Below are 18,297 nucleotides of genomic sequence, written 5' to 3'. Positions count from 1 at the left end.
TCGAATCGGTTTTGGCAGGTCGCGCGCCTCAGGTGAAAAATAAAACCACTTCTGACGTTATAATATACGATTATTATTATTATTAGTATATAATAATGTTATATATATGTTATAGGATATCGCGCAATAATATCACGCGATCTTTATTCGATTATGATTACCACCCGAGACGCTGCGTTCAATTAATTATCCAATACACGACTGCGTGCTGCTACCGGTCTTGAGTCGTTCGAACTGCGTTTAAATGGCTTTCCAACCGCTCAAATAATAAATGTGAACCTGTAATTATTATGTATTTTTTTTTAATACTCGTAATACTTATACTGGAAAAATATGCATTTTTTTCTTCTATAAATCGTCAAATATTTTTGTAAACAGCGTCTAAAACTTTTCTACGGACTAATCACATTTAATTTAAACTGCTAAATTTAAAAATAATTCATATTTTCAAATTAATTGTAAATTTCACAACGTAAAGTATTAATTTATTCAAATACGTATTTCCAATTAGATTTAAATATATAATATATATTTTAAACATATTTTTATTTTTTACCACATTCAACCGTTAAGGAATTTCCGTTTTTCCTTATAACGAGAGTATTTATTTCCTAGTTTCAGTTCGACGTTTATTTTTTTAAGCATACTATATTAAAAAAAACTTGGGTACAAACTGGTTTTTATATTTATCTGTCAACATAAATACTCGATGTCGCCAGCTTTAACACAAAGCGCGTACCCTTAATATTATAAAATCATCATAATATGTTTGAACACTTCCAAAATGAAAAACATAAGATACTCATCCTCTTCTGTAGGCAATTAAATTAAATAATTTTTAACTAAACGATTTTTACTATAAATAGGTTTTCAGAATTTTCTATGTAGTAAAAAGTAAGCCCTATAAACATTTAAAATCATTAACCTTATTTATCATATATTATAATATTGTATGAGTAATATTACCTACTCTGTTATGGTACTTATTAATTTAAGAAATTTAATTAATTTAATGTACATACCCATCTTACAGTTAATAGAATAATAATAAAATTATACAAGTATAATTGTATATATTTTAAATTGTATTCAGTGTACAGTGTACACATTGCCATTGTTACATTGACGATTAAGGAATGTACCGACACAACGTTACTTTCCTCCGTAAAATATGTAAGTTATAGTATTAATAGAACCAAATGACCAATATCTCTTGCTTGAATCACAAAAAAATCAATCATTAAATTAGAAATGTCACTGAAAGCGATACCAACCATACAATATTTAAATTTCTAAATTCTAATATATAATTTATACATCGTAAGATCTTGTTTTTCAACAAATATATACAATTACTATTTTAATGATTCAGATAACATATTATACGGCCATATATATATACATACATAATAAGTGTGTGTGTGTGTAGATATTGATAGATAAATGTGTTTTCTTTTTTAAATTATTGTTTTTAATATTGACGGCTGGGTCAGTCTGGGAAGCTAATTTTGGGTATTTTAAAGATTTTCTTTAATAGATACAAGATTCAAATACATCAGAGCTGATTATTTGATTATACGATCTTGATGTTCCTCACGTAGATATATTGCCCCTCAAAAAAAAAAACACACTGCCTGCAGTGATTGTTTACACAAGATAAAAAATGCTTTCCACAGCTCTATTATAGGCTAGTTATATGAGCCTGTCACGAATTTTATTTTTAATGCACAATATATTGTTCCCAGGAATTATGCATATCTTTTACTTCTAAAATAATATGATGTTTTCTTATTATATACACGAATGAAATTTATTACACTACAATGTATTATAGTATTTTTATTGTTTTAAGCGATTGAGATTAAGTGTCTTTCATCTTTGAAGTTTTAGACCGAAAAAAGAATCATTTGATGGATTTCATTGTACCCATTACCCACGTTAAAAATATTTTGTTTTTCGAATATAAGTTTGTTTACTAAAATAATAATACATGAAATAAATTCATATTTTATAGCAAAATATTTTAACCATTCGAATATTATGAATGTTTTCGAAATTATATATTTTATAACAGAACAAATAAAACATTATAAACAGCCAGCTGCACGTTTGCAATTATACCTATAATTTATAAATTCATGTGTACCTATAGGCACCTTTAATATAATATTCATTAATCTCTTATTTTAATTTATTTATTAATGAAATAGTTCCATTTATCCAAGCATTGTGTTTATATTATGAAAAATTTATAAATCGACCAGAAATGCAGTTCGTTTTCAATATTTTACCTTTATTTATTATATTTTTATGTAATATAATATTTTAATAAAAGATCTTTAATTTATTAAGACTACTAACGGATGTATTTCTCATAAATTGAAATGATAATATTCAAAGAGTATAGAATCACCAACCTACTTATTATCTATTCTATTAGTTATTGCAAACCGCAAAATTATAAAGTATTAATTCCGAGATGAAAAGCAAATAATGTGTAGGTATACTAAAGAAAATCAGAAGACCACCACCTCGCTATAACTATAACTGTACAATGGTGGAAATGATCCATCATTAATTTTTATTTTTTATTTTTAAATCTATGTTTAATGACGTTAATCGCTGATGTGTATAACTGAACTGCGTTTTAAAAATCGTTTTGTAAAGATTATTTTTTGCCGTTTACAGTTAATAAATATTTGTAGATTGTACAGTGTTAGTAAACTAAACATATATTTATCCAAAATAAAAGTGATGTAAAATAATATGTAATTTATTAAATTAAGTAATAAAAAACTTTTATTTGTTTATACTTAACAAAGAAACAGTAATTGTTCATAATATAATTTATTACAAATACCATGGTAAATTAAGTATAAGGATTAAGGACCAAATAAGAATATATTAAATTGTATTGATCTCCAATCTAATATAAAGTATAACTAGATAGATACCTACTTTTCCAAATTCCGGTCGTAATTTCTTGGTGTTATTTTTTATTTTAATAAAATAAAACTGTATTTTTTCTATACAAAACTCTTTATTTTAGACTATACGTAAGAGTAATAAGGAAGTTATTTTATTTTTTTTCACAGTTATCTGGATATATTGATTGAAAAACTGATTTTTTTTTTTATAAAATGTTTCATGAAAACTTATCTTATAAAAAATAACAATGTTATTGGGTTATACGCAGTTATTTAAATTTTGAAACGTAGGTAGAAAAAAAAAGTAGCATATAGTACGAAATTAAATTGGTGCTAAAAATAATTTTCTCTATTCTTTGTTGAAACTATGAAATTTAATATTAAATGCTATTGAATCATAAACTGTTTTTATTCTTTTTTTTTATCACTTTTTTAAAAGTAGCTCAAGACTGAATATAAAATATTTATTATTTCTGATTAAAATAGAAACAAATGTGGACATTCCCCTTTCTCATAAATTGGAAATTCTGAATTATAAATAATTATAAGTTAGTAAGTACCTAAAATATATACTCTGACAATTTCTACATAATGAAATTATTTAGTTAAAATAAATGACAACTTAATTAAATACTATGTAGTGAATATAGTATTATTAAAGTAGGTACTTAAATAATAATATCATTTAGTATTAGCAAATTTTATTTTAATATTTTTGACATTTTTTAACATAAAATAATATGTATATAATAAATTGTAATTAAATATAAAAAAAAAAAAAGGTGGGCAAATGGTTATCAATCTGCTGTACGGTAGTGGGTCATGCTAAGGATGTGTTATAAATTTAAATTCAATGATATATCGCATTGTATACGAAAACCGAATTTGATTGTAGACGGTCATCACTCATCAGCCTATATCATTAGGTACAAAATTATGTTATGATTTTTTATATTACTATTTATTTTACTATTAGTAATACAGTAGGTTGAAATAATTTATTTTACTATTAGTAGTACAATAGTCAATAGGTTGAAATAGGTGTTGCCGAAAACATTGCATTTAAAAATATTATAGTGTGTTCAAAATATAATAATATACATGAAAGTTGTGTTCCCATTAATAATGTTTTTGAATTATAAAAAAATAATGAATTTTATCATTCATATTTGTGATTTTGAGGAATTTTGTCAAAATTTGAACTTAAAATTCTTATGAAAATAAATTATACCAATATATTTAAAATATTTTTATTTCTCTGTAAGCACAATTGATGTGGGATCTTATATGCAATTTTCAAGTATTATTACCCAACGAATAATACTTTATCAATATTTATAAAAAGAAAAAAACTAAAAAATTTTAATGTTTTTAAATAAATAAAAAAGAGCAGAAATAATTTAAAAATTCTATCGTGTTTAGGAATTAATCATATAAACGATTTAAGTATTTACGGTTATTCCGTTAAAATCGAGTCGTATATATAAAAATAAAAAAATGATTTTGTTGTAAACTACATTTGTGTAAAAATTTCCCTTTTTTTTTCTTGTTTATGACCCCTCTAAAGTTTAAGCAAGATCTAATCTGCTCTCCGAAAACCACCCCCAAAGTTAAAAATAGAAGGTTTTTTCAACTATTCATCGTGTATACAAAAACAAAAATTATTATTGTTTAGATTTCTTCGTAGGTAGTGAAATTGTATGCAATAAATTAAGAAACGAAATTACTCAAAGTAATGTTTTAAAAAAAAAAAAAAAAAAAAACGTCAGTACTTATTTACGTAAATGGTAAAATCATGAAACTCAGGAAAAATCAAAAAAAAAAAAAAAATAATTAATTTGTAAACAATGTTGAAGTGAATATTTAGATGATAATTCTTCTTTGCATGGGTGGGAGGGCAACAAGAAATAATAGATAGTATGAGATGAAACTACTTGTCTATAGGGAGTCTAACACGGGTTGGATTTCAAACATAATATGTAATGGAAACTGACGGAAGTTGTGCGGTGATCGTATAGCACACGCCTTCTCGGTCGAGCGGTGGGTATGCATATTATGATTTTATTATAGTTTTAAACAAGTTAATAATAAATTATTAATTTGATTTAGGTATAATAGATTCATATACTTCACTACTTCAGAGTTTTAATATTTCAAGACAAATATTTTACACATTGCACAATAGACGGTACTGACTTATTATTATACTGTCTACCCTATTCTATAGAACTACTAACATAATTTCCATATAATAGATACGAGTATTCTGCAATTGTTCAAAAAAAAAAAAAAAAATGAACACAGTCAATTTTTAAATAATAAGTTGTTGTTTAACGTCATTTTTCAGATTTTTAGTATAATTTAAACTAAATATTTAATGAGCCAATAATATAGATAAAAGTATTTTTATAGAAACCTTGATTGTGAAAATTTTAAATTTATGTTTAGAGTAAAAAATTACATGTTACCACAGATTAAAAAAGATTATTGCATTCGTGCCATAAGTGGTGTATATATACGTACACTTTTATGTTCTGTAAAAAATACTTTTTAATTTTATCACAGTACCTACATAATTATTAATTATACATATTAAATTAAACCTAATGAAAACTACATTTACCTTTGCTTAAAATGTAATCTAATATTTGATTTACACACCGCCCTTTTAGTTAACAATTTAGTGGCGGTACGTGACTATACCTAAGCATCACTGTAAGGAAGATAATTGAAATAAAAGCGAGCGTTCTGAATTCCAATTTCGTATAGTCATCACAATATAAAACTTATTGAGAAATGTAAATATTATAATAATTTTATTGCACGTATATATTATATTATGTCATAGTAATATTTAAATTCTATAAATAAAACTTACCGGAAACAAATGATCTAGTATTGCAGAGAATATAATATATATAAAAAAAAGGATATAAAATGTAACTAAATATGAAATACCTTCTTGTCATTTCAGTTTTAACCCGAAACGTTTAATCTGTAGCCACTATAATATAAACATGATAAAAACGAAATACTCGTAAAACTACGTTTGGTCTTGGGAGTTACAACTAACAAAGACGACCATTGATCGTCGAGCAATAAGAACCATCATTTACCTACTATAACTACATGTTATATACACATAGACGCAGACTTCTCGTATCTTACGTTGTCTACTGTTCACTGTACTTTCGCCATAGAATACCTATTATACGATTATCGGCCCATAATTGAATGTGATATTTATACACACATATATATATATACAAATTACAACAGTAAAATGGTAACTACAAGAGTGCGTTGGACGGTAGTCGATAAAAATGTCTAGCCGTCTATAAGAATATATTTCCACGCAGATTTACCTTTAGGTACAACAATTATTATATACCAAAATTTCATGGTATGAAAATGACCAGAAGAAAAATCATTAAAATTATTGGATAACTATTCAATAAACATATTATTTTTTTATTTTTTTTTTGATACTATAACATTCTATTCATTAAAATTATTAGTCCTAAACTATTCATGCGGTATCAAAAATGTAGTAATTTAATATTGAAGAATATTATTTTTTCGCGTATTTAACCTAAAAATTCATACATTTTGACAATTTCAGACGCCTCAATCAAAACTGGTCAAGTTCTTCTCAGCTCCCTATAATTTATATTAAATTCATGTACAGGTAACACCTAGCCATTGTCAATCTTCCCTCAAATTTACTCAATGTGCATATAGAATGTACAGATCTATCAATTGTAAATATATCAATAAATGTCATTACAAAAAAAAAAAAAATTGGACAATAATATTTTTGACACCCCTTTTTTTATTATTTTTTTGAAGACTGTTTTTGTGATATCATAGCATGATTAATTTATCCAATAAATCGTATATTATCTATGTCCCGTTAATTTTTCTATGTTGTAATTATAGGTATATAGAGATATCAATAGATTTAACCAAGATAATTCATCAATATTTTACTTAATTTTTCAAATCACGATAAATTTATTGACGTTTTATTTCGTTGGTTATACATAAGATTTCAAAAAACTTTGTAACTTCATATTCAGAGCGAGTAATTTGTGTATTATTTTTGTCAATTGTTTATAATACCTATGTAGGTACCAAAACCATATTGCCAATAACCATAAAAGTTTATATATATATAGGTAATATATAGATAAATTTTAAATTATCGATATAGTTTTTTTTTTGTTTTATCATAGAAGCTTAATTAAGAATCGATAGTGTTGGGAAAAACTCTCTACCTAAATAGGTATAATTAATTGATGGTTAATAATTATCTATAATATAAAATTTATAAATTTCAATAAATTGCAATATACTATTAATGATAGATTTGTCAGTAAATCTATATGAATAATATAATAATAAATTAAAATATATTTTATAATTAATAAAGTAAATTTAAACAAATTCGATAATATAGTGTTATAATTGAGTTCACTAACTATAGTTTTTATTTTAGCCAAATTGTATTTATTTAAACATTGATAATACATTATCTTATTTCTTTATAGTACTAAATTATTGAATACATTTTAATAAAATCATACAATTTAAATTTATGTGATGTAGTCTTTATAAACATCATTGGTCATTGGTCTTTGGAGTCTTTTGGCCCAAAAAAATTGTTAGAAGGTATTAAAGAATAATATACATAAATATATAATATAATTGCAAAAATGTGATGATATTTAACATTGTGTTGATGGAGATTTTTTTTGCCCTTACTTTTCTTGTTTTAAAACACAATATATATTTATTACACTGACAGTTTTAATAGACGAGATGCATTTATGACGGTGTCCAACTAGTTTTATCGTGTATTTTTCGTAACAAAAAGCGTAAAAAATGCGTGTTTTTGTGTTTAAATCCTAGTTGGTTTATAATTATAAGATTGGCTGCATATACCTATTATATTCACTTCGACGACAGCCGAGTTGGGACAGATAGCTGGTTTATACGAAATACTCAGTTTTAGGATTGAAATAAAATCAAACAATTATAACCAAATGGTTGTTTAATATTTGTTAAGTGTATTAAAGTTTTAAAGGTTATTCCGATTCTGTATCACACAAAAATAGTATAACATTTGGCGATTTTTAGAGATGATTTATTAATAATTAAGAACGTAATCATTATTTTAAAAACTAGTAGGCTAAATGTCCACACATCTACACAATGTTTAAGGTCATGCACCTTGTCATGCACTCTTACAAAAATAAAATAAAATTTCATTAGCTTGCATTAGCTATTTTTCACTTATTGCGAATTTACTTAAAATTTCAAAGTGTATAACGAAATATTAAATGTCATTGAAATAAAAATTAAGTTAATTTTTAAATTGGGATGTTGTATTTCTCTAACGGAAATGAATAAATTAATTTGATATAATAGTTGTAAAGTAAAATATTATTATTATCTTGATTAGCAACAATTTATTCATGATTTGTTTAATATTTGCTGTAGTATTATATTTGAAAAGGACGTAGGTATTAGACATATTATTATTGTTTAGTTTGAACTCAAAATGTATATTTGCGTTTATTTATTTTTTTGTTGCCATTAATTTATAAGTTCTAAAGAATTATTTTTTTTAAATTAAAATTTTTTTTTATTTATTTAAACTTTCAATGTGTCAACATATTACATGTTATTACAAGGTATTATTTTATAATAATGATACGGTTAAAAGAAAATAATAATGTTGTTGTGGAATGAAAATAATGGATAACTATTTTAGAGAGAGATAATAATAATAATATATAAATTTTAAATTAACAAAACATAGTTGTTAATAATGATAGACATGGTTGGACGTAAAAATTTAAATTTAAATATCTAAATATTAAATATGAATATAAATATACTTACATTATAGTTAGGTTGTGTATCATCAGTTGAATACTTTATTTTGTATTTGTACATAGATATGTTATGAATTTATTTGCGACATACACTACTGTGTTTTTACTTACAAATCTTAAATTTATTATTATACAACTTTTAAGGTTAAACAGATGTTTTATTCTGGTAGTTGATACCAAGAAATTCAACGATGTATGAACGGAAATCATACGGATACGCTACAGTGAACAATTATAACATTGTTTTTGTATGGGGGACGGAGTTGCATTTATATGTGCAAGTACTTTATGTACTGACAAGTTTTTTTTTTTGGGGGGGGGGATAAAATGTATATTTTTCTATTGTTGACATTTAAGAATTGAATACTCGCAGGGTTATGAATTCCACCTAAACTTAACCTATTTTACCGTTGACATGTTGTTTTTCACAAATTTAAAAACACGTTTTACCTGGTTAGCAAGTTAATTGATTTTTAAGTATAAATTATTTTAATTTTATACACAGGAATTTAACTGAAAAATAAAAATCTAAAACGTCGTATTAGCCTTAGTCATGGTTTTTGATTTTGTTGTTTGATAATTGATGGTATTTTACATCTTAATGTTATATAATAATAATAAGAAATAATTACATAGATAGCAGACTTTGAACGGGCTAAAATAATTAAACGTAATAAACCATTAATAGAAGCGGAAATTAACATTAGTAAAAGTAGCTAATGTTTAAATTTAACAAGATTTACAAGGTGTCTATTTAACTAATATTAATTAACCGCACGAGTTTAAACAAAATCTAAAAGCAATTGTAATTTCATACTCGAATACTAGAAATGTTAATGTTTATTTCATAACTCTTTTTAAGTATAATTAATTTGATTAATATTAAATATTCGTTATATACTTCAAATATTCTAACTGCGCACATTTTTTGTTAAGTGTATTATATTCATAAAATACATTTGTAAGTTAATAATTTGTTTAATTTAGAGTTATTTATATTATTTATATTTACTTTTATGTGACCGTGATTTTGAGCATATTTTGCTATATTTAATTTTTATAGTCTAATAATGGTCTTCATTTTATTCATATTTGAATAAAGACATCTGCAATTTCAATCTTCTATATAAGTTCGTAAGTTAATTTTAAGTTATAACTGATTAATATAACTGTTTCGAGTCTATAAAAATTTACGTTTGAATAATTGTTATTCACCTTTTGTATTATTCTTTTTTAATGCATTTATTAGAATATGCATAATTATGTATATAATAGGTTAATACCTTATACATATAAACATATTGTATAATTTAAACCTAAATTAGCTCAAATTATGAACGAGGAAACATAATTTTTGTTCATAAGATAAAAAATAAATAAATATAATTTTGGTTATTAATATTTAATATTTACCTGAACAAAAAAAAAATCAGTATATATAAATGCACAAAAATATTTTTAATTGATTACTTGAATGTAATAATATTATTACGGAGGCATGGGTACATAATATATTAATTTTATTTCACAATCTGATGTAATAGTACATAGTCTGTAAATTTAGGGCTAAAAGTTAATATTTTTTTTTTGTGGTAGTACTTTCAAAAATTGAGAATTTACGTCTCATTTTTCGTATTCCGCTTGGAAGTTGGGTAAATAACTATTGTAACCTGAAATATAAAAGATATAATAATCAATGCTTATGTTAAATAAATATTATTGTTAAACTATTATTATATTTTAACATGATGGTAATTTATTGCGGTGAGCATAAAATACAACAAGGTTTTTTGAGTCCATATAATATATACAAGAGAAACAACATGAATTGATGGGCGTCGTGTGGTTCGTCTAGGAAACGGTAAAGGGAGATGACGAGTGAATTTTGTAGAAGTAAAACAAAGCGAAATTTAAGTTATGTTATCAAGTCTATAAATAAATTAAGTTGACAAGATTGTGGTGTCATTAATTGGTACCTAAGTATAAGTAATTAATAATTATTATTCCCCTTGATTACGCTAATAACTTGTGCCTAGTAAAAAGTGAGCAAGGAAGATCATGTTTTTGGTTGATGCGGGATCGTGAATGAGTGAGTTACACCCCACTAACACTATATTTTCCAGAATATTGAAAGTGAAAATCTTTGTGGAAAACGTTTATAGAAATTTCGGGGAGAAACGATGAAATTGTGTATTCTGATTTCATACGATGACATAATAATATATGAATCATCATTATAGGAACTGCATGTGTAGGGCCTTCGTTGTAGGGCTGATAGACTAAAGGTTTTATGATGCGCACTCAATTGTGATAAGTTGGAATTAAAGTGGTTAGAGAAAATATCAAGAAGACATAATATACGGGTAGTCTGAAATAATAATGAAATATGACTTAAAAATGAGAAAAACCATAGACCATAAAACCACAAATCATATGAATTTTTCTAAAATTAAATTTAAAATTACTGTCATTGTAAAATTGATAAATTTAAATTTAAAAATGTCATAAAATAGATTAAAATCGAGGTAAAATTATCACGGATAAGAATCCTATATAAATTGAAATAGAACATCGTTTAGAAATTACAGTTATTTCATTATTCTTTCAAATAAAAAACGTCGTCGTAATTAAAAAAAAAAGTCATGCCAATTTGTGTTGTTTTCAAAGATATTATTGATTTTCTAATGTCTCGTTATTATTATTATTCAGTAGTATGTATAGATAAACATAGGTATGTATAATTTAATAAAAAATTAGACTATGAACTCCCTAGTCTCACCACAAACTTGCTTAATGCTTATACCGATATAAAATTGTAAATGTAAACATAAATTTAGATATAGTGTATTGTATAGTTGAATTTCAATAAATAAATACCATGCTATATGGTTAAATTTCATAGGATATTTGGAATTAAAATTGGAAATTTCTGTATTAAGTCTAACGTCAACGTTTCAAGTATGAAATAACATGTAAAAAGTTTTGTTCCCAATCGGGAATCAAATCTAAATTTGCCAAACACTTTTCAAGCCACTAGTTTTCGTATTTTCTAGAAAACTATTGGGTAATTCCATAAATGAGCTTTTTAAAGTACCATTTATCTCCACTAATTAATTTCTACAGAAATTGAATTACGAATAAAATAAAATATTTGCAGCATTCATTTTACCCAAAAATGAATAAACATACAATTTTTTTATTTTTAAAACATTCAAAAATATTCAAGATATTTATTTTTATTTTTTATTTTAAGTTTATCGTTTTTCAAGTTAAATTTTAATGCAACGTAACAATTAATATATTTTTTTAATTACCTAGTTATAATATTATTATTTTAATTTTAAATTAAGCAATTATTTTCACTGATACAATAATATCTAATTATACTGGACGTTTATTATTTATTGTATACATGATGATATTTATTGAATAACTGTTAAAAAATTTTATTCCAAAACCGTTATATATGACTTTAATCGTTAACAAAGTAATATACACCTGTTGTGAATGACTATACATAATAACAGGTGCTTAGCACATATTTTCAATTCAAATTACAAGCGTAACAATCCTCTACGAACCCATATTGTAAACGAATAGTATATATTAAGTATTCAATTTAAACATAATTTACCTGGCGGAAAAATATAAGCTTTGTAATTATCGTTGTCTCCATATCCTGAATACTCGTTCATGTAGTCCACGGGATTTCTTTTCCCCCATGAACCTGTTTGCACACCAAGTATTTTATTATTATTATTTATTCATTTTTTTTATTTACAATATACATGCGCATAATAAACTTCAGCACAAGGAGTTTAATCTATTCATCTTATACTTGCAACACATTAAAATAGAATAGTGTTGATAAGTTGCCCGCCGTTAGCGACCACAGCCAGTATAAGTACTTATAATTTAAAATTATATATTATACAAATTGAAAAACATAACATATTTCTACATATTACATCATCATACTATTGTATAGAATTAATAAATATTGAGTTAGGATTTTATTTAAACATATAAAAGAAATAATAAATTATTTAAAAAAAAATTAGTAAAACGATTTCAAAATAAAATAAATTCATATGGAATTGCCAAATATATATATTTTTTTAAGATATTATAATAATTTATAAAATAAAATAAATTTTTTATCGTATAGACCTATAAAATTTAAAATAAATATGTCTCAATAAAAATGAATATAGTTTTAATCTAACAACATTAGACTGAAATTAAATATATGTTATGATATGTTTAAAGTTTAAATTAGATACTTGTAACTATATTGTAACACCATAGCATAACTAAGATTTTATTAACATTATTAAGAGTCAAGTTTGAATATTTATACATCCCTCATGGCTAAAACGTCCATGTATATTAAAATCCCCATGTTAAGGTGTTATTATATATTATAATGAATAATAACCAAAAGTATAATCTTGTTTACCTATATTACCGCCTATATGCTATGAATATTTTGCCATTTAGAGCAGCTGCCCTTCTTACGTGCATTAAATTATTGCGCCGTAATAATTATTGCATACATAATGACTTAAAGGATTGTTATGTTAAATAATATATTTTCAAAATATTAAACTACTTATATAATGTAATGTAACAATAAAATTAATAACGTTTTAATTATCTATAACTAATCGACTGAATAATTATTAATTATTAGGTAATTGAAAAATATAATTTTTACAAACTATATTATAACACTCAAGTCATTGCCATGTAAACTGTTTAAGTAAAGTAAGTGTATATTTACTAAACATTTTTTATTCTATCAATAACACGAAATATTTCTAACATTAATTGTTATTGGTTTATTTGTTTAAAAATCTATCTAAGTGGGTAACAAATTAATTTAATACAAATACATATTTTATGTAATTTTTTTTCGGAATTTATCTTTTTATCTTTAAAAAATATTATAAAAATAAAAGGTTTTGGTTCAATTATATTATAATAATAATATACTAATGCGATGAAATAGGAAATAATAATTTGGTCGTATGTATATAATTGTGTAATATTGAAATGTAAAATTTAGGGTATAAAATTATTTATAAACACATTTCACATGGTTTTGCATAAGCACATAATGTTAATAGAATATAACCTAATATTTTAATAACTATAATTTTAACACGAAGGATTTAAATGCTAAACGATGCTTTTGTTTAAATGTAGATTATAGTAATCCTTTTAACTTAAAACATCACTTATAGTATATTTCAGTCTTCAATTCTAATAGAAAAGCTAATCCAAGGATAATTTTCCTGTATGCTTCCAGCTGGAGCCTTCTGGTAATTCCGTATTAATGGAGCTTCTAATTATCTCCAATTCAGAAACCATGTATCAAAAGCTATTGTTATAATAATATATTTTATTATATAAGTAAATATTATATTCAATGAAAAAAAAAGAAGTTATAACTTCATAAATATAATAATTTAGCTTTTCTTGTAACCTAATTAATTATTAATTATATATATATAACTATATTTTACTGTAAATCTTACCATCTTTATAGTACAATTTAGTAGACAGTTTTGTTATTTTTTTCCTAATAGGAATACTCGAAGAAAGAATCTCCAATGTCTCACTCAAGAAGCTCATAGGAATCTCCTTAGGAACTACTTAGTATTTGGGAAACATTTTAACGGTTGTATACTTAAGCCATGCTGATTAATAAATATAAATTCTTGAGAAACACGTACAATTGACTTATTTTTAATTGTATTTGTATATTCAATGACTAACAAATTTGAAAAATATGTATTTGTATTTGAAAATAAAAATAATTCTCAATAAGTAGTAAGATTAAAATATTGGTTGGTTTTGCAAATAAAAAATCTTTCAAGCATATTTGTGTTATTATGTATAAAAGCCTTTATATTATTATAGTGTGTATAATATACTGTAATGTTCATTTTGATAACACACAAATAACAAGAATAATTAAATCAAAAATACCAATTATTGCTTAAAAGATTTTTTATTTCAAAGAGTCAAATGAGTCAATAGATTATATATTAAATAAATAATTAATAAAGGCAAACCTTAACAGATCAATTGATATTTATCGTTAATTACAACGTTTTGCATATCAAAAATAAAAAACCGTCTTAAACTAAATTAAATAAAATGTTTAGCTTACCGGCTTACCTCTAAAGCTTGTCCAATCAGCTGCTCTCTTGCCCCAAGATCCTTGAAAATTGTCCCATGATCGTTTTTCTGCTTCATTAGGATTTTCGTCTTCGTATTTGTCTAAATATTCGTCAAACTGAGACAATTGATCACTGCTAGGCTATATCATGATAAAAATTATGTATGATATTAATTATATTAGAATATACTTATATTGTATTATTATCTCTATGCGCAGGATGAACATTTAAATAATTATTGACATCAACTATAATATATAAAAGTGCAGTACTACAAAAATACGCCGTAAATCATAAAACTCTGTTCGATGGTTTACGCGTAAGTACCAAAATCCACGTACCTGATCCTTAAACCTCTTTCCCCAGCCCCCAGACTGCATATCTTTCCATCCGCGTTTTCCCCATCCACCGTGTAACTTTTGCCAGCCCTGCCTCTTGCCCCACGATGAGTGCAAGTTCTGCCAGTCCTGTGCCCGTTTTCCCCACGTGGTTTTTAAATTTTGCCAACCACGTTTGCCCCAACCAGCCGTCTGCAAATCTCGCCATGCCCGTTTTTCCTCTTGATCTTCGTCAAAAGATCTCGTATAGTCCGAGTTATCCTATATATGGTAATTTAAACGTATATTATAATTTGGTATAAGTATGTCATTAAAATATAGAGCTGATCACTAAAATGTTTAAAATATATGTAGTACTATAATTAATAATTATTTGAATATTATTTAACTTTTATTGTTGTATTTGTAAATACGTATACAAAGTTTATAAAATATTAAAGTAAAAGAATTATAATGCAAATATTTTGTAATTAAAAAAAAAACCAAGACTACGTAAGTATATTTAATAAATATAGAGTGTACTATTACGTTGGAATATAGAAATACATTTTTTTTAATAAAAGTAAAAATAACATGTTTAATTAATTTTTGTACCTAAATGTATTAAAAAAAATTAAATATATTTAGAAGGACTATACCTAAAAAGTATAAAGTAAACATTATACATTATATTTACTTCATTTACTCACTATTATACTTTAATCATAGACATATTTAGATATAATATGATTTTGTTTGTCAGAATTTAATGTGTAATAAAACGAGATACATCACTTCTATTTATAACTAATGATATTTGTATTTATTCTGTAAGTATACTTAAAAGTGGCTTCCGTGAATATTCACGTATGTATACAGTGTCCCGTGAGGATTTATCCATAGCGATATCTCCTAAAATAATGGTGATATCATAATTCTGGGTTTTTAATAAGATTCACAGGGACGAGAACTCCTAATATTTCATGTTTTCATTTATTTTAATGTTTTAGTAAAAAGTTAAAAATATATTTTTTTATTTAATTATTTTCAAAATATTGAAGATAACCATTTTGTAGAATTCATTTTTATAAAAATATTGACGTTTCAACAATTTAATTTCATTAATCTCCTGATTTTTAATATTTTTCTAGTTTTGAAAAAAACTGCGAATTATTTAATTCAATACGATAGTGGTATCATAATATTGTATACTATTTAATGGCCCACGTGCTCGTACGGTCGGCGAACGCTTTCAGTATTGATTCGCACGTGAAGATATTAGGTGAAAAAAGTTAATTTTATTTTTATTATGTATAAATATGGATCAATTCAAAATAATATTTATTTACTTGTTCAGATTGACTTGATTTGATTGATGACGCTTGAATAGCAGACTCCGGTATTGAAAAGACAATTACTGGACATAAAATAACCAATGTGGCCGCTATCCTCCCTAAAACATTCTGCATTCCGCCACTTAAGTTAATCCTAAAACAAAGAAATACAATAATATTTCTCACTGGTGATAGTTATGATTTATGAGCATTATATTCCAGCTAAAAGTAAATTATACGAATCCTACACAATTATTTAAATGATTAAATACTCAAAACATAATATTATTATATTATAGTTATTTATAATTCATTTCATATAAAAACAAACGGTACTTTATATTATTTTATTATCACTATACAAAATACAATGTCTATATAAATATTTTCATTAATAAAAACTAATATTAGAAATGTCTAAAAGACATTATATATTATAATTACTATTTTATTTAAGTAAAATGTTGCATAATTAAATGGGTTTTATTTATATAGCTTTAAAAAAAAACTTATTATATTTTAAATTAAATTTTAAATGTTTTTAAAGGTTTATTATTACAAAATCTTAGATTAAATGTTCATTTTTTTTTTTTTTTTTTATCAGGTATATTACATTTACTTATATTTTTTTAGCTAAACATTAGATTTTTAAAATAAGTTTTCTGAATTTATTGATTGAAGTGAATCATATTGAACATAAAAAATAACTACTAAACATTATCATAATCGGGCAATCAGCAAATAAAAAAACCTCATTAATATGTTAATCACGACGCTTATAATACTATTCTTATCGTATGTCCAATCTCCTTATATTGATAACCGTGTTAATAATTTTTCCAGGAAGAAATCTTTACTAGGTATTAAAAAAGTTGCACGTATAATATTATAATAATTTCAAATGTTGTCTGAGTTAATCATCAATTAACTGAACATATCGGTATAAATATGATTACATTCAAACTCTAGAAAAATGTTTTCATTTAAATTAAATAGGCCATTTAGAATAAATAATATAGGTAGGTAGATATGTTTTGCATAAAGAAAACATAAAACTGGATTATTTATTTTTATTGATTATTACTTTTTGACTTATGACTATTTTTTTAGGCATACAAATACACAGTCGTTGAATAAATGTAAATAATATGACTTATTTATATTTTATACTTATTTACAATCGATTTTAATTATTATTGCTTTACTAAAGTAAATAATATACATAGGTCATATATTGTTTCAATATAGTCTAATGATATTATAAAATTTAAAATTTAAAAGGTAGGTTATTATACTACCTACTAAAAGGTTATATCATATTTAACATCATTTTACAAACTAGTAAAATTCTTTTGCTGTTTGATGATTATGAATTACGATAATTACATTGGTTTACTTAGGTTACATTTTCTTGATGTCCGGTTTTGTTTTTTTTTTTTATCAAACCATTCACACAATAATGAAATTCTCATTGTTGTTTAATGTTTATCTACGTTATTTTTGTCTCAAATAGTTGACATTTGTATAAACACGAAGGGCTATCCTGTCATACAATGTCAATCACTGCGGGGGCGTGTATCTACCCATGATTTTCTCATGGCTAACGATTATAAAATTATTTATGGAAAAAG

The 18,297-nt window shown here is 24.4% G+C and overlaps 1 protein-coding gene across 2 annotated transcripts in view; it reads right to left on the bottom strand.

The window, feature by feature from the left end:
• Positions 1-10,266: 10,266 nt before the first annotated feature.
• The window catches only part of LOC113548778 (prothoracicostatic peptides), a 31,357-nt gene continuing 23,326 nt past the window's right edge, over positions 10,267-18,297 (bottom strand). Inside the window, exons 2-6 of one of the 2 annotated variants that reach the window (XR_003404901.1) lie at positions 16,682-16,820; positions 15,357-15,614; positions 15,006-15,155; positions 12,462-12,554; positions 10,267-10,497 (exon numbers count right to left, since the gene is read on the bottom strand). Coding sequence is in view for 1 of the 2 variants with exons in the window: in XM_026949838.1 (XP_026805639.1) it covers positions 10,451-10,497; positions 12,462-12,554; positions 15,014-15,155; positions 15,357-15,614; positions 16,682-16,801 (660 nt within the window). In the remaining variant the exon portion in view is untranslated. The remainder of the gene's footprint in view (positions 10,498-12,461; positions 12,555-15,005; positions 15,156-15,356; positions 15,615-16,681; positions 16,821-18,297) is intronic. The other variant, XM_026949838.1, reaches the window with a different exon arrangement.

This window comes from Rhopalosiphum maidis, chromosome 1 (assembly GCF_003676215.2).
Source record: "Rhopalosiphum maidis isolate BTI-1 chromosome 1, ASM367621v3, whole genome shotgun sequence".
NCBI classification, from domain to species: Eukaryota; Metazoa; Arthropoda; class Insecta; order Hemiptera; family Aphididae; genus Rhopalosiphum; species Rhopalosiphum maidis.
This window is presented reverse-complemented; position numbering and strand designations above follow the sequence as displayed.